The sequence below is a fragment of the Pygoscelis adeliae genome, unplaced genomic scaffold (assembly GCF_000699105.1).
Source record: "Pygoscelis adeliae isolate BGI_AS28 unplaced genomic scaffold, ASM69910v1 Scaffold142, whole genome shotgun sequence".
In the NCBI taxonomy this organism is placed as follows: domain Eukaryota; kingdom Metazoa; phylum Chordata; class Aves; order Sphenisciformes; family Spheniscidae; genus Pygoscelis; species Pygoscelis adeliae.
Window position 1 is genome coordinate 1,470,731 of NW_008824247.1, and position 22,368 is coordinate 1,493,098.

Here is a 22,368-nt window from a genome sequence, read left to right on the forward strand (position 1 = left end):
CCCCGCCCCCCTCCGGCCCGGTCTCAATCGGGAAACAAACGCAGCTCGATCTTGAGGGACTTTCGGGCCTCTGGAGCCGCCGCGGGCGCAGGGGAGCCCGCCAGGCCGTGCGGGCCGGGCTGTGCTGCTCACCGGCCGCGTCTGGAACTCAGGTTCTTCACGAGTTCAAGAAAATGTGGCGGTCTGTGGTGTCCGCCTACAGACAGATGCCTGGTGAATGGGGTTTAATAAAGTATCTGATTACGGGAGGAATACAAGGGTGATCCAAAATACCAGAGGAGGCGAGGTTAAGGTTCAGCTGGTTTTCTTTCCCTCCCTGTTTCTGTCACCTGTGAGGCTGCATTGAGAGTTTGGGTTTGCTCAGTGTCTGTGGAAAGCTCAGAGTAAGGGTGTTCAGGACGTCGGGAGCAGACAGTGAATTTTCTAAATGACTTTATGCTTTGGATTATTTGGATACTGCTAAAGATAATAACAAATGGATGGTAATCAAAAATATGACCCACATATCTAAGTCCCACACGTAAGCACCTGTTGGCACAGGTTGCCAAGATTTCCTGGCAGCTTGCATTGTGAGATTCAGTTTTCAGTTATCCACAATTTTTTTTGAATCCAAAGCCATTTAGGCTTTTCTTCAGTGTCCTCCAGCACAATTTATTTTTAAATACTACCTGACATGTTTCTTGCTACTGTCTTGAGAAACAAGGCTAGTAAGAGATGCAATGTTTTTATTATTGTGAAGTAAAGGAGGATTTTTAGAAACTCCATGCACTGTAAAAGAAGATTTAAAGTCATGCAAGGGAGATCTCTCACTGTACTTTTCTATAAAAAATTGGTTAAGTTACAAGTTTCTGAGTAGAAAGCTTATCTCGCGTGCTTACCAGAGACTTGCAGATGTAGCATACAATCTTGGTAACGTCATGTGTACTAAGAATGATCCATCCTATCTTGTGTCTGTTGTGGCATGGTGCATGCATCATGTCTAGAAAACTTCTGAGCAACCTAAGGTTGTAGAACAGGATATTCCTTGTAGCTATTTCTGTTTTCTAATAGGGATTCCTCTTTCATGAGGCATCTCTGAATTTGGGCGGATAAACAGGCTTCCCAGTGTGGCTCTTCTTCCATCTTTCTTTTTTTTTTTCCTTTTCTTTTCCTTCTAGATAACTCTTTCTGGTGCTGTGAAGGTTGATGAATATTGGTTTAAGAAACAAACTGATAAGATGAGCTCACCCATAGAAAAATACATAAGAAAATTTATATTCTTCTAATTAATGTAAGAGTCAATGTGTGCTATGAGTTAGACGTGTCTCTTTACATTTCTTAAGATAGAACAAAATATTGAATCATTCCTAGTTCAGAAGGTACTGTACCTTTTGTGCCTTTAATTTGGTTTTGGCAACGTTAAAGATTGTGTACTGTTATGTCATTATACAGTGTGTGCACAAGCAGTTCAGTTCAGTTGCTCAGAAGATCTTAATTCAGGCATTTTTAAACTTTGGAATGCCTTATTTTGCAGGAAATCGGTGTATGCGCCAAATGTGCCTGTGTGCAAGCATTCAGTCATCCCTTGCAATACTGTGGTAGTAGGTTCAAGAAAGAAAAATTGCAACTTTTTACGTAAATGTCCAGTTGAGTTTGATTGTAAGAACAGCCATACCAGCACAGATCAAAGCTCCACCTAGCCTAATGCCCCATCTTCCATCCTGGCAAACAGTGGATGGTATAGTGGATAGGAATAAGACTGGCACATAATTGTGTTTCCCCAAAATACACTTTCAGCTTCCAGCAATTTGTGGCTTGAGAGTTTTCTAGCAAAATGTATTTGAAAAATGAAATAAGATAGCCCTTTCCTTTCCACAGGTACCACTAATGTTTTCTGTTGGGTAGGCCAGCTCGTGATTAAACTCACGGTGGTTATTCCCAAACTGTGTTTAACTTTCAAGTTTGTGTATTTGTTGAAGACCTGAACAAGGGCTTACGTGTCTGAAATATGATCTGTTTTTTCCAGTTTATACTCGGATCTGCTGGAAGATATTTGTCTTCATGCAGCCTCAAAGGCTGCATTTTTCTACAGGCCTTCCTGAACTCGGGAGGACCATTCTGGGGATCCATGAAATAGATATGCTGATGTGTATATATACTGCATTGTATAATTAGGCACATATTTTATCCTTTCTTTAAAACATTGCATGTTCAGTTCTGCTACAAGCAAGAAAGAAGAGACATTTTCTTTTGTGGTTCTTTGTTCTAGAATCCTTCATTCAGATTGGTCTATTTCTGTCTTCTAATGTTTAGAGTATTTGAAGATTAAAGGAAGGCTTAAAAGGTTGATTAAAGCAGAACATATTTGCTGAGGAATGGAATTTTGGAAAAGTAAACTTTTTCAGTGTATTTCCTGTTAAGGTAACTACTGAGTCTTGGGGTATGTACAGGGCACAAGTTGCAGCTAGTACATCTATTTAAAATGAAAATTACAGTAAGTGGCAGGAAGAAACCTTTTTCTGTTATTAATTTTTGTACAGTGCCTTTTTTTAATAAATTTTATACGCTGTTGTAACAGCTGCACAGGTTTTACATGTTTTGAAACAGGAGGATGCGTGGAGAGTTATTGTTACATAGCAATGCATTTTATTAACAAAGTATTATTAATTCCATTTAATTATCGAACTGGGTTGTTCAGCCCATGTGAGAGTTAGTTTGTCAGCCTCCTGAGCCAAGAATTTTTATTCTCTTGTCTATACAGTACTGTCTGTACTAAAGATCAATCAGAAATTGTTCATATTGCCTCACTTCCAGTCTTGAATAGTTTGTAAATACAGTGTAATATCAATAATATTTTGTGTTCTTTCTGGTTTTAACTATTAAAGAAATATTTTGCAAGATATATATTCTTTCAAAATAACTTCACTTTCCTTGTCTAACATACAAATCTTTACCTGATTATTTCAACACTATATGCAGCTGGTTATGCTTTGATAGCTACTGAGCAGAAGTAATGAATGAAATAGCAAAATTTTCCATCTGATTTGTTGCAGGGTATTTACAACAGGAAAAACTTCTAGCTACCTGCCGTGAATTTATTTTGGAAAGCTCAGATTTGAAAGAATATGCAGAGCACTGTACGGAGGATGGGTTTATTCCGGCCTGCTTGCTGGTGAGTTTGTATTTGCAAAGCAGAAAGTTAAATTGTCTTGCATCCATGGAAAAGAAAATTGAGATTTCTCAATTACTTCTCAAATGCTGCTTAAAATCTGTCCCCTCTGGTTTTTGGGGTTTTTTTTGCATCCTGTGGTATTAGCAGTTATCTGGTTTCTGGTATTTAATCTTACTAAGAAACATTTAAGCGTGAAATATGCAAATTGATTTCAGCATATTACGTTTAGTCTGCTTTATAGCTTTGAGGTTGATTTATGGAAGGGTGTCATGAGGGTTTTATTGATTTCAAGGCTGCTCTTGTAATTTATTGGAGATTGCTTTCCTATCCTAGACACGGCAGCTAGTAATGTTCCATTTCAAGTACATATTAAATATTTAGGTAAGGTGCCTCAGCTTTATCTAAGGCTACCAAATTTTGTTGACAAAAACTGTTTCAGTTCAGCTTCCTCTTTGATCAGTATCATCTGCTTCGTCTCAGGTGAAATGTGGAACTTTGGGTGTGCATAAATACAGTGTGTAGCTACATATGTAAATATGTGCATATAGCTACAGGGTAATTAGATACTTTGAATTTTAACATACACAAAATGGGATTTTTAATATAGTATGCAAATTACAGGGTTTAGATATTGCTATGTATCAACGCTTTAATGTTTATATATGTATCTTCTTCCTGTTTTCCGTTTCATTCTTCTAATGTATCAGTTAATTATATGGTCTGGGATTTTGTCCACAATATTCAAAATGTGTGGAAATCTTTTCTGAGATCCGAGGTCTTGATGCACCTATTCAAAACAGACCATTGAACTTACTTCATTTACAAGTCATTTGTAAATGAAATTTGTATTACGTTTAGTCATCTGTACTTTGGGGGTAGTGAATTGAGAACCAAGCTATGGCCAGCAAAAGTTAGAAAAAACAAATGTAAATAGATTATCCAGATTCTTAAAGTTTTTAATTATCTTCCTTTTCTCAGTATAAACGTTTTTCCTGTTTTTCATAGAAAAGTGATGATATGATAGTGTCTAAGAAAAAAATTCTCACCGCAGCTCAAAATAGTTGCAATAAAGGGCTGTATTTGTCACACCCTGTAGAGTTCCCACTAGTAAACAAGACAAGAAGGTACAACAAATGATAGTGGTAACCTTAAAATCTTAATTCCCTTTGTTTAACTTAAAATAACAGAACAAGTAAATGCAATATGAAAGTTAATTCTGTGTGACTGTTAAGAATTTTACTTTAGACAGAAGTTCTCTTCACATTTGCAACTTAATGCATGTTGCGTTCCAGGATGATAACTACTCATTACTCTGTTACAGCCATTCATCATCTTATTTTTGTGTTTTTATTCCATAATAACAAAGGTGAGTGGAGGTCATGCAGCTCTAACTGCTATACCAGCGTTGTGCAATGAGATCAAGCACTTTGTGTTCATAATGGCATTTTGTTCCATAGATTGCTCTCTACCTAGCTTGAGAAAGCTCAGCACCAGCAGCATAAAGTGCAGTTCCTTGTGTTGAGGGTCAGCATGGTGTTGTCTTCTAAAGAACTGCTTAAATATAATGTGATACAGCAGATGAAGTATAAGTTATTAGTGAAGATTCTAAGATCAGTATTTTTTTTCCAGTCCCTGTGTGGAAAAAACTTGACCACTATTCTTAATGAATACGTAGCCATGAAAACAAAAGGTAAGCCTTCAGAATGAGATTTTATTTTTCTTATTTATCTGTTGTGACCTCCTTGAGGAAGAGGTATTATCCGCCTATATATGGACTTAGAGCAATCCCCCATCTATGCTAGAAGTTGAAGGTTTCCATATTATGCAGACAATGGCCAATTAGATCAGCATCTTGTGAGCAAAATTAATTTATTATCTTAGTTTGGATTTGCCAGCATATATTTTCACTTCAAATTTGAGCAGAACTTCTAATGTAATAAAGCACAAAGATACAGTAAAGTGTGCAAAATGTATGCATTTATGCTTGTAAAATTATAGTTTATTGTTTATACTACACATAGGAGGGGGAGGTGCTGATCTCCTCTCTCTGGTGACCGGTGATAGGACATGCAGAAATGGAATGGAGCTGCGTCAGGGGAAGTTCAGATTGGACATTAGGAGCAGGTTTTTCACTGAGAGGGTGGTCGGTCACTGGAACAGGCTCCCCAGGGAAGTGGTCATGGCACCAAGCCTGTCAGACTTCAGGGAGCATCTGGACGATGCTGTTAGTCATATGGTTTAGTTTTAGGTAGTCCTGCGAGGAGCAGGGAGTTGGACTCAATGATCCTTATGGATCCCTTCCAACTTGAGATATTCTATGATTCTATGAAATAACCAGGAAGAGTCCTATGGTATGAAATGTTTCTTGTCTTGTTTTTAAAACTAATTAAAATAATTTCAGAATAACTTAATATTATGTATGAATATTAGACACAGAGCTAGAGTGTTTCCTGTTTTTAAAAGCAGTTATTGAGCTTCTGAATGTTGCCAAGTCTTACAATTTTTCGATACATGTTGTATGATCAGATTTTAGTGGTGCTCGGTTCTAAGACTTGCAATTGAAGACATATCATGTTTGGAACATTTCTGAATGTTTTTTTCCTTTCACGCTAGGTTTAATAGAAATGGTAACTAAGACACAAACATACTTTCTTCAAAATACTTTGTACTTGGCACCTTGAAAAACTTTATAAATTGATCTGCTTACATCTTTCCATTTATACTTTAATGTTCTGTGCTTCAAAAATACCAAGTGTTTTTACCTGTTTGGGTGACATCTTAAAATAAAGCATTACTTTTAAAGGCCTGTCTGCCAGGTTACAATTTTCAAAAACACACGAGTGACTTGGGAATATGAATACCATTTCCAGAAGTGAGTTAGTTTATGTTAGCATGTGTTTGCCCAGGAGTCAACACCATGTGCAGATTCTATTGAGAATTATCGTCGTGAATGTCTTTGCCTCAGTTTCATTTAGACTTCTAAAACTGAGAACTGTGTCCATGATGAGTGTGTGTTCATATCAATCAAAGTTCTGAAATGAGGAGTTAGGGCTCTCAATTAACAGAATATTAAGAAGGTGACTAGACACCTGAAGTTTGATGATGGCTGAAACACCCCTTAATAATTATTTTGCTTGTGATTTTACTTTTTCTCAACATGTATCTGTTTTAGGCATCTAAAATGCCTAAATTTTTTTTTTTATGGTTTATTTTAGAAACAACAAATGAAGTTCCAGCAATGATGTCATCTCTGTGGAAAAAATTAGACTATACACTTTCTCAGATCAGGTAATACAGTTTTGAAATCAAGAAAGTAAAATTTCACTCTAAGAGCAAGACCCTATGTTGATCAACTCCCCTTATCATTGTATGAGAATGGTTTTGCTCTCTATTGCCATTGAGAGATGGTAAAAGAGAGAGGTATGTGAGAGTTGATAGTTGAGTAGACATTTCAAGATTTTAAGGCAGGACTAGCAGATAAGGAGGGCATTAGTGTGAGTATGTGGCCTTCCTGTAATAAAACAATATATGACTCATTTAGAATCCGATACCATTGTGGTTACTTGATCAAAAATATAACAGTAAGCTTCATTTGAAGGATCTGTGACCATTGTTTGAAAGAATAAAAATAACAATCAGTAGATTGAAGCTTTCTGAAGTGATGTGTGGTTGGGACCAGACTGACATTAACCATATGATAGATACCGTCACACTGTGTAGCTGACTGTTTCCATTGTGCTCCTTTTATTTATGTCACCTGCTTTATTTTTTAGGAGCATGCAGAATTCCACAGGATTTTCTGCTAATCAAAGGAGTAAGTAACTGAGCCAATTCCATGGGATCAATAGGCTTTATGTTCAAATTATCTGTGTTGGCAAAAAATGGGGGAATGCTGCAGCAATCCTTACTCTTAAAATGTAACGCATCCTTACTCTTAAAATGTTGTCAAATCTCTTCTGCAGTGTTTTTTTCACTGTCTGTTGTCTTCAGTGCAGTCTGTGGATTACTGTAATGATCAAGAAAGGAAAATACGAAAAGCTGAGCTTTTTGCAAGGGGCTTAAATTCTCTATATAGCATTTTCTTCTCTGCTGAAAACTTTTTAGTTTACATGGTTAAAAGGTTTAAAAACTGCTGCTTCAGTCCTGAAGCTGTTGACTTAATTTGTGGTTCATAGAGGAACTGAAAACATAACCAGTCTAATTATGATGCAGTTTCATTTCTGTACAAGGGGAATATAAAGATGTGTTACAATCTTGAAACGATTATTTTTTTATGCATGCAAACATATATCTAAGCAAAATATGAAAAGAGACTTGTTCTATCTAGAATTGTTTCTTTCTTTACAAAAACTGCCAAATGAACTCTCAAAAAAGAAAAGTTATTTTACTTAAAAATAAATTTTTCTCTCTGTAGTACTTTTACTGAGTAACCTCTCACACCTAACTGTGTGAGAAAGGAGAATGTGAAATATAGGTAGTGATTGTTCTTGGATCTGAGATTCACTGGATCAGGTGGTGTTCTGTTTAAATTTGTCAGATTTAGTCTGATAAATAAATGCAAACTTACATTGGTTTAGCTATTTCAGTTAAGGTCAATTATGAGAGTGGCATATTATGTAATGAAATATCATTTTGGTATGATTTATTCTTGTAAATATTTAAGCAGTGATACAGGCATGGTTACAATGTCTATGTAAGTTGGCTGTACTTCTTGAATTGTTTTGGCTCAAACCTGTAACGCAGGACAAAGATGGGTGCTACTTACTTTTTGAGTTTCGTGAATTAGTCGTTGAAGCACAAAAAAGTTTCAGTGGAGCATTCTTAATTAGGTCTTGGAAAATCAGCAACCTTTTTAAATTCCTTTACCATATATTTTCATCTTGTCTTTATTATCTCCAGCACGTACAAGAAGTGGAATTGTAGAAATGAAAAGACAGAGAATGCTTCAGCAATCAGCTCCTGCAAACTCAGGATTGTTGTCAGTAGCTCATCAGTCAGGGCCACAGAATTCCTCTTCTGTTGTATCTCCTCAAGTTATTCACAGGCCAACAATAAATCAAAGCATGTCACAGACAAGACTGAATACGTTGTTTGTGCACCAGTCACAAACCCAAGAAAGCAAGATCAGCAGTAAGTTGCACACTTTTTTAAACTTTTTTTTTCTGTGAAAAATCTATGGATATAGATGGAAGTTTTCTAAAATCAGGGCTAATCATCTTCCACCAAAAAAGTTTCAGAAAATTCATGCTTTGTTCCCCTAGTTCTCCAAACTGGTTCAGGTGATTAAAATAAAAGGAGTGCCCAAAAGAGAATGGCTCTTGCATACTTGCTTGCTAATGTGAGTTCAGAGATCAGAAGTGCATTAATTTGTCATTATTCTATCCTGTGTTCTCACCCTCATCCAAAACACTTGGTTTAGTACATAGGGATGATCCACATCAAGTGGATGTTTTTCTCAGGATATATTTAAAAGGAATGATTCTCATTTTCATGATAATACCAAATTATTTTGTGTGAATTCCCAGGAATTGATTGGAACATAGTAAGTAATGTGTAGATTTTTGTAGTGCTTTAAAAGTGTCACTGGAAAAAGGTATTGGCGTCATGATCCTTTTTTTTTCCCTTTATAAAGCAGGAGATTTCATACATATTCAAGTTCCACCATCACAAGAACGAAAGCTTCATTCAAACTTGCTTTCTCCAGGAAGACGAAAAAGGTAAACACAGGGGTTTTTTGGTTTGGTTTGGGTTTTTTTTAAGATCGTTTAGAGATTATGTGGTGTTCTAACCTCTAGTGTAAATTTTCTTAGATGGTGGAGTGTTTCACATTTAAGATCGGCTGAGAGTGGCCAGCGTGTGATGTTTCACAAAGGGAAGGGAAGTCAAAGAACTTAACATAAGACTGATATGAGGCTACTTGTGCTTCTTTATTGGATATAGCCAGTCTTTACATTATTCTGGTATTAGTCATAGGCAAATAATCTTGGAGCCTGAGATTTAGTATTCCTTCCAAAATATCCTTATCAATTATGAAAATTCTCAATATTGATATAAACATGCGTTTTGTCTGGTTTTAACTTAGAAAAAACTATTGGCTTCAGTAAATTTTGTCAGCAAAAATTTTCATATTCACACTTAAAGTGGTGTGAAAAACTGTTCTTATACTAGTTTTGTTTTTTTTATTCTTTGATTCCAGTGTCCTTTTGTTTTTAATGAGTTGACTGGTCTCTTTGTGTTCCATTTGTTGTCTTTATCCCTGACTAAATCCCAATTGGTGGTTTTGCTTATCATTTTTCCAGATCCTTACTCGTTTATACCTTTTCCAAATCCTCTCTGTTCCTGCATGATTTTTTTGTATGTAAGTGATTTTAGTGCCACTGCTGATCGACGGTTTCAGAAGACCCTACACCATGATTTCATATAAAAGCATTACATTTCCTATTCATAATCTAAATTCTTATGCAACCTAACATTTGTTTGCTTCTTTGACAATAGCTGCTCCGTGAGAGATGGTGGTGATGCCCGAATCTTTTTCTTGAATGGCAGTTAATTAGAACCTGTACCACCAGTTAAAGTAACGTGTACTGGAGGGGGAAAAAATACTGAATAGTGGGCATGGAATTCAATTTGCTATTGTGCTGTTTACCCACAGTCTATATATTTGTTTGTAACTTCTATGAAGTCAGACACAATATATGCATATGACGTAATGAAACGGATATTGGCTTTTATTGTATTTCCAGTATGTAGTTAATTTTCTGTTGATTAAAATCTTTAGTTTGCTAAGAAGGAAGAGAAACACTTGATTTACTGATCATTAGGTCTATTGTTTGCTATGTTCTCATGAAGTATATCATAAATTTCCTGGAATGTTTCAGTGAATCTCAGAAGAGGAAAAGCATTGCAACATCTGGACCTCTTTCAGCAACTAGAAGTTCTCAAGACCCTGATGAAGTAATAACAGAAAAAGAAAGTGAGCCTCTTGAAGAATTCATAGATGGTAACTTCCCAGTAAGTATATACTTGTGGAAGGTATTTACATTTAAGAAACAAATTCAGACTAAGGAGAACTAGTCTTTTACATGTTGTTTGTCTTGGATATTACAGAAATTAACTTTAGAAGATAAATTTATTGTTTCGTATTTGAACTAGCTCTTCTGTGTACTAAACTAGTGAGGATGGCATGGCTATGTAGAGGTTTTTTTTTTTTCCCTTGATTTATTGGCTTTGCTAAGATACCTGTAAGCTGTCAGAATACAGTAATTTTTTAAAGAATGAAACCAGAGAGCACAATAAGCCTTGCTGTACTTTAGGAGAGTAGAAGTACAGGAATGTTTTGCAATGATTTTCATAGCAATGTCATGCAGTCACAGATAGGCTGTCTCTCTGTTACAAAGAGTGTTCTCTGTGTTGAATTGATTTTTTTTTTTTTTTTTACCAATAAGTTGGAAATTCACACTCCTTTTCTAGTGATGATAAAAATAGAAACCTGACCACTTTTAAACTGTGTTTTCCAGCAACTGGTTATTGAAAATGCCAGAGAAAAAATTTTGAGCAACAAATCTCTTCAGGAGAAGCTTGCTGAGAACATTAACAAAATCCTGGGCAGGTAATAAAAGAAACCTCTGAGCTTCGTACATATTCTTATTTGATTTATTTTTGAGTTCTGAACTAATGGCTAATGTGTTCCAGCGATGGCAATGTCGCTCAGGCCCCTAAACAGACAGACAGCGGTCCCACGGAACAGGAGACTTCAATTGATGAAATCCTTGGACTTCAGGTAGGTGTGGATTGCCCTGTTTACATTTTTTGAAGACCAGGCACATGAGAATCAGCATAGTTCCCATAACTGATCAACCTCTGTCTACTGTCTGATATATGAGATTGCTCTCCTCTTTCTCTTCTTTCTTTTTATTTATTTGTTTGTTTTACAATACAGCTAAGCCTATCTAATGGCTGGCTTCTGCCCAGGGGCAGTTCCACAACTTCCCTTGCATAGGCATTAACTCTTACCTTGTCGTATGGTGGTGGGCAGGTTTGAGGACCTGAACTGACAGGATACTAGTATTTTGATGGGGTTAATTTTGAGCCAGTTTAGCACTCTGAATTCATTCCCAATGCCTGTACAAGGCAGCATAAGCATGCAGCAGGGTCAAAAGCCAAGGGAGTAGGACCGCTTCTGGCAGTGGCTAGCTGTTAACGTTACCCGCAGACTGAGATCTAAGTACACTGTCCCACAGCCACCAGCTGCCTGCTTGTCACTGGATCTTTGGTACCAGTAATTAGGTGCCAGCTTCTGACTGGGGATATGATCGATAGCCTTGTAAAAGAAAAAGGAATTTAAAATATCTTATGGACCCCAAACATGTTTAGTCTGATCTGATTTTCTGATTTGCTGTAAGATAAATATGGATTGTCTAGTATAGCAAGAGAAATTGTCTTTGGAGGCTAAATAAGGATGCTTTTTCTTCAAATTTAATATTTTCTTGCTTTTGGAGGACATGTACATTCTACTTCTACAAACTAAACTTCTAGTGTTCTCCCTTCATTCTCCTACAACCCTCGAGCTGGCAATCACAGAGTTATAAAGGGCTTTTAATGAGGGAATTACAATCTTCACGGCCCTCATGAAAAGGGCAGGAGAGTAGAGGCAGTTGCCTGTTTACAAAGTACAGGCATCTGTTTTTAAAAAGCTATTCTTCTGTCACTTGGTGATTTTTAGGTCAATTTTTGTCAAAATACAGAGTGAAAAGCTGTATTCCATTTTTCTGAGCGGAACAAAATCAAAGCAGCTTCTTGGTTTAGTTAGCGTAGCTGAGACAAAACAATCAAGTGTGTCACATGGAATATCCACCCTTACAACCACCATATCAAAGGTTGTAGAGTGTGCTTAGAGGATCTCTGGGAAGTCAGGAGAAACTTTGCATTTGAACACTTGAATATGTATTGAGTGCCCCGCTCATTTTCTTCCTGGGCTGCTACCAAACAAGTCAGCTTGAAACGGGGACCTTAGAGCAGTGTCCTGTGTAGCTGTGCCTTCCAACTGCCTTCCGCAGAAAAGTAGTTGGAAGTTACGTTATAGAACATGCAATGGGTAAATGAAATAAAACTTCCCTTTGCTTAGCATTGTCTTCTAGATATATGCAAACCCAAGAAATTAGGGTTAATTTGGGGGTTCTTTTACCAGTGGCTGGATAGTGCAGGCTCACGGTGTTCATACCATCTGCATAAGCTTCCAGTGTAGCCCAAGATTTAGTCCTTCTTAAACAATGCTGGTCATTATGTGGATAACACTCCAATATGCATGTGCAGGGTGTGATGTCTGACAAAGATGTTTGGGTTTTGGGGGGCTTTATTTCTTAAACTTCAATCGCTAATATTTTTTACAGACATTAAATTTGTGGCAGAAATGTTTCCAGCATTAGTCTTTATGTTTCTGTGCTGAGCAGAAGTAACAGAACTAAAAATAATCTGAAAAGAAAACCAATTCTTGTCTGTTTTTCTTTAAGTTACTAAAGTAACTGTCTAACAGTTCTGTATGTCTTGTCTTTTCTCAGGGTGAAATTCATATGTCGGAAGAGGCTATACAGGACATTCTAGAACAGACAGAATCAGATCCAGCTTTTCAGGCACTCTTTGACTTGTTTGATTATGGTAGGGTATATTTTTCTCAATTGTAGCATTACTATACAGCATCATGAACAATGAGTTTTCCTAAGTATTGCTTGAAGAAGCAAAGGTAATTCAGCTGGCCTCTTTTGCAAGAGAAGTGGACTGTATGGCATCCGTGTCCCTCAATTCAGAATTAGATTTTTATAGACATTTATACATGACTATAAAGTACAGCATTTTCTTGTAGCTGAAATCCTGATTTTGTGCTGGCTCGGTGATCATTTTACTGCTTTTATTTTAGACTCTTCTGGTCTAAAGGATGATAGTTCATACTTGTTTTTCTATTCTGTTGTAAAATTTTTCTTTTTGTCTGATCAGGGATATCCTCACATAAAGTATAGGGATGTTTTTATGCTATTTCTGGATTTGTAATGAATATAGAAAAACAGTTCTTTGAGTTTAGGATGACATTTCTTGAATTTGAAATCTCCATGCTTCATTTAAAATGTAATAATCACATTTGTGTGTAAAATGACATATTTAATCATTCTTCATGCTTTATTTTGAAAATAGGAAAGAGCAAGGTAAACAAGAACTTACCTGCTGGTATTTCTGGTCAGAGTGGAGTAGAAAATGCAATCCTGGTGGATGAGGATAATCTGGAAACACTTGAAAGTTCTTTAGGAACAGAAGAAACTAGTAGATGTAGGTCGTTTTGGTTTTTTTTCTCTAAGATCTCTTCTAGTCTGTTCACTTTTCACTATGAAAGTATTTTCAGACAATTTGTACATTCCAAAATCTTTCTGTTTTCAGTGATAATATCCCATTTGACATTTACATTGCATGAACATATGGATACACATAGTCTGTTAGAAAGTTTCAGTCTACTAAATTTAACAGTAGTCCATCAGTGTACTTCAAGTTGTACTTGATAAGCTCTTAAATGAAAGCAGAATATCTGCAAAACTCTTTTCTCATTCAAAATGGAGATACTTTGCAATTTTCACTGTCAAACACATAAATATAATATTTTACATCTAACCATACCAATCTTTTCTCTGTATTTTGTAACGTATTGGTTAATTAATACACAAAAAGGGCCAGTAGCAGATATTTAGAGAAAGTATATGAGAAATAGACCTGAGAGGTCTTTATCCTGAGGTGTTTATTGTGCTTCTGGAAATCTGATTTAGTGACTTGAGCCATTTGCTTATTATGTGTATACTTATTATTTACGTACAAACTGATTTGCCAGATTGCCTAATCTATGTAATCTAACCATACGTTTCATATACTTTCCACTCAGCTTGAGAGTAAGGATGAGTAGCATTATTCTCACTGAGTTTCATGTGAAACAGTTTTCCATTGAACTGATAAGTTGTTTCTGAAACGCTGTGAAAGGACCATCTGTTCTAATTATCATGGAATTTATTTATTCTCTGTTTTACAGGTGATAATTCTAGAGAATCACTATCCTGTAAAGGCTTTCAGTTAGGAGAAGCATCATGTGCCTTGAAGACCAGCATCAATGATGATGATGCAGCTAAGAAAAATACAACCAATGAGCAGTTGCATGGAAATTGTAGACCAAGGAAGCAGACTGAAGTACTCAAAACCATTACCCCTGAACATATTGGAGAGCTTGAAATCGCCTTTGACTCTGTGCCTGGTTTGACTGAACCTAACAAGAGACAGACTTCTGATAGCGAATGTAATGAACACTGTGGAGATTCTTATGATAAAAACGAGTTGTCTGCATTAGTATCTGAAAGTGAAAGAGCTATGGAAATTGAAAAAGGTCCACTAAGTCATAGTGCTCAAAGTAGTCCTAACTTAGAATATGTTCATTCTGATAGTCCGCAGATTTCTTTGATTTCATTGGCAGAAGGTACTACAGCCAGTGAAAACAAAACACATTCTGGAAGTAAATGTCACTTACCACCAGATACATCACTGTCTGAAAAAACACTTACTAAAAGCCCTTCTGATGTGAGCCCTGGCCACAGTGTACTGCTGAGAAAAAACGATTCATCAATTTCTAGCCCATTGGCAGATGCAGGAAAAGAACAGGCTGTAACAAACGATACAGCTGCCTTACCTGGTATTTTACAGGAGAACTCTAGCCACCGCTCTAGCGATCAGGAACAGAGTACACAGTCAGACTGTGCTGCAAGATCTGCAGTGAAGATTTCGGATCTTGACAAAACAGAGTTGCAGCTTGAAGTTGTTGATACTTCTAACAAACCTTATTCAAACGATCAACATACACTTGATAAGCCTTATAAGAAAGATTTTAACCTCCCTTCAGGACTGTCAAACTCAGAGGGAACACAAGGGGAAATGCAAGAACCTTCATCTTCTACAAAAGTAGATGCTGACAATATATATTTCTCTTCTGGTGATGATGCATGTACAGAAATTTCTGTAGTATCCACTGAAAATAATCTTCCTACATCTGAAATATGCCACTCTCCTCTCCCAGAAACTGCATCCTCAACAGACGAGTCAGGTACCGAGGCCAAAAGTATAAGCGGTGTATCTTCTAGTAGTCAACCAATGGATGTTGATCCTTCTAATATAATGTCCCTCAAGATCATCATCAGCGATGACCCATTTATTTCATCAGACACGGAGTTAAATAATGCTGTTTCCAGCATCACAGGAGAAAATCTGCCGACTATAATATTGTCTTCTCCAGCCAAATCCCCAACCAAAACTGCAGGCCTGTCCAAATGTCTGTCTTCAGAAGACACAGAAAAAAATGTGGATTCAGCTTTGGCAGAGCAGAACCTTCTTGTGCTTAGACCTAAGGATCCTGTGGTCACCTCAGTTAACACTCAGAATGAAGACTGCACTGTTTTTTCAGTTGCAGGTACAACTAATCTTTCCAAGGAAGGGGGATTTATACAGTTGATGCCAGCAACGAGCACAGCTTTTGGGAATTCAAACAACCTTTATATAGCCACCTGTGTGACAGATCCAGCTACCTTGGGCACAGCTGTAACACCATCAAATGTAGTTGTATTGCCCAGCAATTCTATGCCGCTTGCTGCCCAAGCTCCAGCTGTACAACAGTTACGGACTCCTCCTAGATCCAGCAGTACGTTTGCAGCAAACCAGACTGTCTCCCCAAATTTCCCACAAGGTAATCTCATTATTAGAAAATTACTGAAAATGTGTTGTTTATATAGCATTTTTATTCCTTTTTTTGTAAGTACCTTAAAAGTAAACAATTTTTAAACACTGCTCTGTCTGCCCCTTGAAATTAGCCAGGAGTTACATATTTTTTGAGTATATTAGTTGCTACTAAAAATGAAATAAAAATTATGAAGAGTCATTGACCTGGCTGCTTTGAAAAAAATAGCCTCATATTTCAGAAGCTTAAATTACATAACTTTAGCAGTGATAAATTTAGAAAGCATATTTTGGCTTAAACTAGGAAAGATTCCATTGTTCTGGGTAAATAAAGCAGTTGTTTTGGTTTTGTTTCATTAAGATTCATGTTATAAATAGAATGCTATGTGTTATAGGCATCCATATTTAGTTTAGATAACTGGCTAGATGTAGATAGTCCTTCCAGAATTACCTCCTCCTTTTGTTTTGTTTCATTTTCCAAAAGTCTGTTCTACACTAGAAGTACATTCAGACAAATATAAAAGTATAACATTATTTCTTTCCATAATATAAAATCTCTCCTGGTACAAGCATTTTTATTACTACAGCAATAAAAAATTTAAGTGCTTTTTAAAATGTTAAACCTAACTATAAACCAGCTGTAATCAACACATTTAGATTTCTTTCCAAAACTAAAAACTTGTTGCAGTTATCCTTGAATTTCTGTGTGTAGTCATTTCATTGTGGTCAGAGGCCAGTGCAACAGTATGTGCAAGATCTTGGAGTGCTGGCCTTTTCTGTCGTGAGGATTTCTTTATGCAACTGTTATAATCTTCCCCCACCCCCGTCTCCCATAGAGGGAGAAATAGAAGTTTGCCCATTCTTCTGCATTTGATATTTTTCCTGGTAGTGCTTATGTAACGGAAGAACCACGTGGAATAAATTTTTCTTTCACTTTTGAAATTTTTCTTCCACTTTTCAATTAATGTGCTATAATAGTTTCTCTATTCTGTAATTCCCATATGTCTGGCAGCCGGACACTGTTACAACCTGTTAGAATAACTGTTTTAACAAAACTGTTTTAACAATGATTTAAATAGTTAAATAGGAAACTTTGGCTTAAATATTCCAAATTAGTGTGCTTTATTTTATTTTTTTTAAATAATTAATCTCAAACCCCCTAATTAACTAGAATCTTTGTGTACTACGTTTAACACCTCCTACGAGCCAGGAGTATACATTAGATACCTACATACAGACAAAGGTAGCCTTTCCCAGCTTGTTGTGTGCTTGTAAGGGGAAGGTGTTACGGGTGCACTGGAAGAAAAAAGATAATTCTGCTAATGACTTTTGAGCATGATAATTGCGGAGAATAGGATGCAAATAATTGTTTTTACTAAGCAGCAAAATGAGCTATTTGATGTTACTTTTATTGTTTTTTATAAATCACTTTAATTCAAAGTTCAAGCCTTAGCATAGGTTTGTCATACTTCAAGCTTAATTTTGAACCATTTCGTAAAAAGGAAAACAGACTTCAACTAAAGAATTCGATATAAACTAAAAATAACACTGGTACTTTCCCTGTTTTCTAGTAGTGATGTATAGTAAGGACAGCGAAGTTTTTCTAAAAAGCCAGGGCTTTTCTTGCCACAGGTTTGACCATGCGTAATTTTAAGAAATCCCGTCTTGAAGCTTCTCTTTCCACTGAAGTGTTTGTAGTTTCTGTACAGTTTTAACCCTTTGATTTTTTTTTAGGTTCTGCCATTATAATTGCGTCTCCGGTGCAACCTGTTTTGCAAGGAATGGTGGGAATGATACCTCTCTCAGTAGTAGGACAAAATGGAAATACGTTCTCAGCACCTGCCCGCCAGGTAGCACATCGCAAATAAAGCTTTTCAAAATTAAAGCTGAAGTGATAAGGAGTCTTCTTGTAAATTGTAATGGAACATTTTGATTTTCAAGGTTCTACATATGCCTGTGGCTAATCCAGTGTGCAACAGAAGTGTCCCAAAACTTCCCATCCCTCCCAAATCACAGAAGATTCCTGGAGCAAGAAACAAGACTAATACAGGTACCCGCCTGGCATTCTTGAGAAGGGCAGAAGAAAAGTGGGGTTCTAAAGACATGTCAGTTTTGAGCAGTAACATTTTATAAATACCAGTGCTCCTCTGCCAAGTAGCTGCGGGGATGGATTTGAGAGCGGCCTGTACCTGCAGTTAGTAACTGTATTTGCTCGGTTTACAAAGAACTCCCAGCATGTAAAATAATTCCAGATTTGAGATCAAGCTTATTTCCAAAATTTGATGTTTCGAGGCTCTAATGCAGTTTTTAAAGTTTACTTTTCTTTATATTTCTGATTATTTTTCATCTCACTGGTTGTAAGTACAGTTTGCTGCTGTCATTGAAACCAAGCCACATGGTAACAAAGAAGTTATTAAAGAGCCAGCAATTCTAAACATTTATTAAGGAAAATATTCAATAGAAGTGTTGCATATTTATACCAAAAAAATGCACTCTGCTATCTGTTGTCTCTTTGCGATTTCAGGCATATGCTTCTGTATATTCATTTCACTGAGACCTTGCTTCTTTAAATAGTAAATTGAAACAAGACTGGAGTTACATTCATTTCTCAGTGTTGGGAAGGGGGTAAAGAAAAATAATTGAAAATAGGAAATAAATTGAGTTATAAGGACAACTTGTGCTTTAGCCTATCTACCTTTTTTAAAAAGAGTAGGCTTACACATAAAACTGAAAATAGAATGCAGAAAAAAGCTAGGATTGTATAGTTAGAGTGCATTCTGGTTTGCTGATGGATAACTGAGAGTTCCCTGTGGTTATTTCCCTTCTACTTGGAAATCCCTGCTGTGCATTTCTAAGTCCTGCATAGTTGGCTTTGTCTTGCCAGGCCTACGTATTATCTAAGTGTAGACAGCAAGCTTCTTGTTTATAGTTAGTTGGTGACCTTTGCTAAGCTATTAATCTGTAAACTTTAAAAGTACGAAAAAATGGCAGAGTTTTGTTGCTAGGTTTTTCTTTATTGATTCTCTGTCAGGTGAAATGTCATTGTACTAACTATGAGAAGATTTACTTGGAATATTGTAGTTTATTAATACTTCATCTGTTGTTCCAGGAAAACTGGTACCAAGTGTAGCTGAGCCTTTGAACCATACAAATTCTCGAACACAAAGGTCAGTAGTGCTAGGTATTCAAACTCGCTTTCTTTTTCCTGCCATGAATTGCTTCGTACAGTATTGGTGGAGAGGAGTGCAGCTTTTTTTAACAATGGCATAAGCAGTACCCCCTTTATTTCCTCCTGTCTGTCTGCTAGGAGTATTGACACAGATGTGTGCTAGTGCTGGTGCAGCCTGTGCTAGAATTTTGCTGTTACTGTGCCTGTGTTAATTTTGTATGGCTTCATGTTTATTTTCTCCTGTCTCAATTGTCAAATAAAAATTGTTTGAGCAGAGTCCAAGCTAGGAGAAATTGCCTGTTACATTTACTGGGAGATTTTGATGACTAAAACCTTTTTTTTTTTTTTCCTCTTTTTCTTTTCAGATGAGTGGTACCCATGGTTTTGTAGTATAGCCTCACTGCCTTTACCGCTCTCTGGCCCAAATCCAGTAGAGCTTGTTAGACTGGGTTCTGCATCTGTGTTTCAGCTGTGCAGATTAGAACACTGCTTGGTCATTTTAAAGTGAAAAGTCAAAGGAAAGATTGCGAGGAGAACAGCATGCTAACTTTATATTGATGAATGTAACTTAATTGCTAATTGGGATTTGAGAGAGAAAAGAAAGTGAGGCTTCAGTAGTAACTCTCCTTATTATTAATGGACTTAAGAAACAAGGATGTTGGAATGAGCAAAAGAGTGTAGGAGAAGATAAGAAGTTCAGTTTAAATGTTAGAGGTGAAACGTTCTTTTATTGTAAAAATAAAACATACTTTAAAAAAAATAATATACCTATTCAGAACTCAGTTAAAATGTTGGAAAAGTGGAGAACAGGAACAATAAAGTCAACTTATTAAAAAAACCCAAACAAACAACATATACAAGGTGTAGAGTATACATGCACGCTGGAAGATAGAGCAAATAGTTTCCTTTTTGTTGGCTTTTTTCCCAGAGCTCTATTGCATTTCCCCTCAGTCATCTCTTTTTCCAGGCGGAAGAGCCCCAGTCTCCCTAACTGTTCTTTGTACAGACTCTGTTTCGTACCTTGTTGTCATCCTTTTTGGCCTTCTCTGAGCTTTCTGCAGGTGTCGTCCCTTACTCTTGGTCTTTGTGTGTTGATAAAATACTTACATTTAGAGAATGGAGAGAGCTTTAAACAGGTGTTTTGAGGGGCAGGTGGGGACTTCCAGCCAGCTGAAATGAACTTGCCTAGTAAGAACAAATATGTTACTGAAGTGTTTTCATCTCATTTTCAGGACTGGAAATTCAGACAAGCTTATTGCTGCAGAACTAGGAAGGAAAGTGGAGGAGAACTTACCTGTTGCACCAGTAGAGAGCACAAGCTCAAATTCAAAACAAAGTGAAAGTCACAGGAGAGTGCTTTGCTTTGATAACGTCCTACCTGCTCCAGGAGGAAACACCCAAATTCAGACTACTAAGAGTTTATCCCAAAAAGAAAGAAATGAAAATACTTTATTTGCTGTTGACTCTGCGTCATCCTCTGCTAAGGCACAGGTAGCAAAGAGAGAGAAAGATAAAACATTGCCTAGAATTCTGTGTAAGCCAGAAGTTGGTAGCAACAGAAGCGCATCTGCAAAGGAGCCACAGCCCGAGCGGAAGGTGGCAACTGCAGGGCTTCCATCAGATCCCTTCCACAAGACTACGGCAAATAAAGAGAATGAGTTACGGAGGGATGCTGATGAAAAACAGAAGAACCAGGACACTGCCAAACTCTCAAATGGCCAACAAAGTGTTAGCTTATGGAATGAGAAGACAGTTGCTTCAGTGCAAGAGCTGAACAAAAAGCAAGGGTCACTGTCGAATGGGAACGGCAAATCTTCTGTGTCTGTTTCTTTGTCTTCGAAGGAGCCAAAGCGAGAACCAGCTAAAGTTTCCAACCAAGGCCTTTGCCTGTCAAGTCCCTTCACTAAACAGTGTGTGGAAATGTTGCAAGACATTCAGTGGCACAGCCCGACTAGTAAAACAGTTGAAAATGGAGAATTGCCAGTACCCCGTACGCCGTCTGGAGTTGGGGACAGGCATACGGATGATACTACAGATAGCGTACGGACACCAACCTGTCGGCGCTTCAACGAGGATAGCACGACCCCTAGAATAATGGTACCCCCTGCTACGCCGGACTTGCCTGCCTGCAGCCCGGCTAGTGAAACAGGTAGCGAAAATAGTGTCAGTATGGCTGCTCACACGCTGATGATACTGTCACGGGCGGCTATTGCAAGGACTAGCACTGCAACCCCCCTGAAGGACAATACTCAACAGTTCAGATCTTTAAGGAGCACGGTAAAGAAAAGGAAACTAGAGGACTTGAATGAGGGGGAGAGAAATTCGCGTTCTGCAAATAGAAAGGACCTTCAAAGCTCTCCAACGCCATCAAAAAAGAAGAAAATAAAGGCAAGTACAGGCATTTACTTTTTAATTTAAAATTCTAAATATGTATTGGACATCTATATACATTATTTATAATGGGATGGTTCAGAGGTGCTAGTCCACATCCCTGACATCCTATTTCTATTTGTCAGTTTTACTACCTTTGCTTCTTGAGCCTCCTCTGAAACTAACAGTTTTCTTAAGATTAGCATAGTTTTCAGATACACACAAGTAACTCCTACTGACTCTCTGCACATACCTATGAAAATCAAATTATTTCTCCTAAAACATGAATGAGTTTCTAAATGTTAACTTCAGACTAAGTTTCTAGGTGGAATGTAGGAATTAGGCCAAACTCAAACTAGGCCTTACTGGAATTCAAGCTGTTTTTGCATCCTTGTTTACCACCAGGACTAGGAATCCACGTTGTGTGTTCCCAGTCTCTGTAGTCCACAGCACCATGCCTTTGACTTGGGGATTTTAATGGCAAACAGCAAAGGCGTGAGACATGGAAAGGTGATGCATGTAAATAATCAAAAAGGGGACACAGTATAACTTCGTAATTCACCGTACTTAGTTATAGCATACTCCTGAAACACTGTAACTGAAAAATGCTCGCTCGCTCACACTGCGTACGTGACAAGAGCCGAGAGGCTGTGCCTGTCTGAAGTCCGGGTAGGCTACTGCTGAAGCTGAGAGCTCAGCTACCCCTGTCCCATAGCCATGCCATTTGCCCCCTGGGGGGTGTACGCAAGCGTATATGTGTTTTGGTGCCTGATTTCTGGGTGAGCTTTGTGCAGTTATGTCTACAAGGCAGACAGAAGGATGAGGAAGAAAGGAGCGCTTACAGACTCTTCGGTATCCTCGGGTTCTTAGTATTTAACACAACTTTTCTTTTCCTCTCTCACAGAAAAAGAAGCTACCAAATTCTTTTCCA

General features: G+C 37.4%; 1 protein-coding gene across 1 annotated transcript in view; it reads left to right on the forward strand.

Annotated features, from left to right (window-relative positions):
* Positions 1 to 21,485, forward strand: part of NPAT (nuclear protein, ataxia-telangiectasia locus) — a 23,521-nt gene extending 2,036 nt beyond the window's left edge. Inside the window, exons 2-17 of the mRNA XM_009335281.1 lie at positions 3,033 to 3,151; positions 4,781 to 4,841; positions 6,367 to 6,439; positions 6,925 to 6,965; positions 8,051 to 8,281; positions 8,784 to 8,868; positions 10,030 to 10,162; positions 10,669 to 10,760; positions 10,844 to 10,931; positions 12,709 to 12,805; positions 13,337 to 13,468; positions 14,214 to 15,908; positions 17,633 to 17,748; positions 17,840 to 17,948; positions 19,008 to 19,065; positions 20,300 to 21,485. Of these exons, the coding sequence (XP_009333556.1) occupies positions 3,033 to 3,151; positions 4,781 to 4,841; positions 6,367 to 6,439; positions 6,925 to 6,965; positions 8,051 to 8,281; positions 8,784 to 8,868; positions 10,030 to 10,162; positions 10,669 to 10,760; positions 10,844 to 10,931; positions 12,709 to 12,805; positions 13,337 to 13,468; positions 14,214 to 15,908; positions 17,633 to 17,748; positions 17,840 to 17,948; positions 19,008 to 19,065; positions 20,300 to 21,485 (4,316 nt within the window). The remainder of the gene's footprint in view (positions 1 to 3,032; positions 3,152 to 4,780; positions 4,842 to 6,366; positions 6,440 to 6,924; positions 6,966 to 8,050; positions 8,282 to 8,783; positions 8,869 to 10,029; positions 10,163 to 10,668; positions 10,761 to 10,843; positions 10,932 to 12,708; positions 12,806 to 13,336; positions 13,469 to 14,213; positions 15,909 to 17,632; positions 17,749 to 17,839; positions 17,949 to 19,007; positions 19,066 to 20,299) is intronic.
* The last annotated feature ends 883 nt before the right edge of the window (positions 21,486 to 22,368 follow it).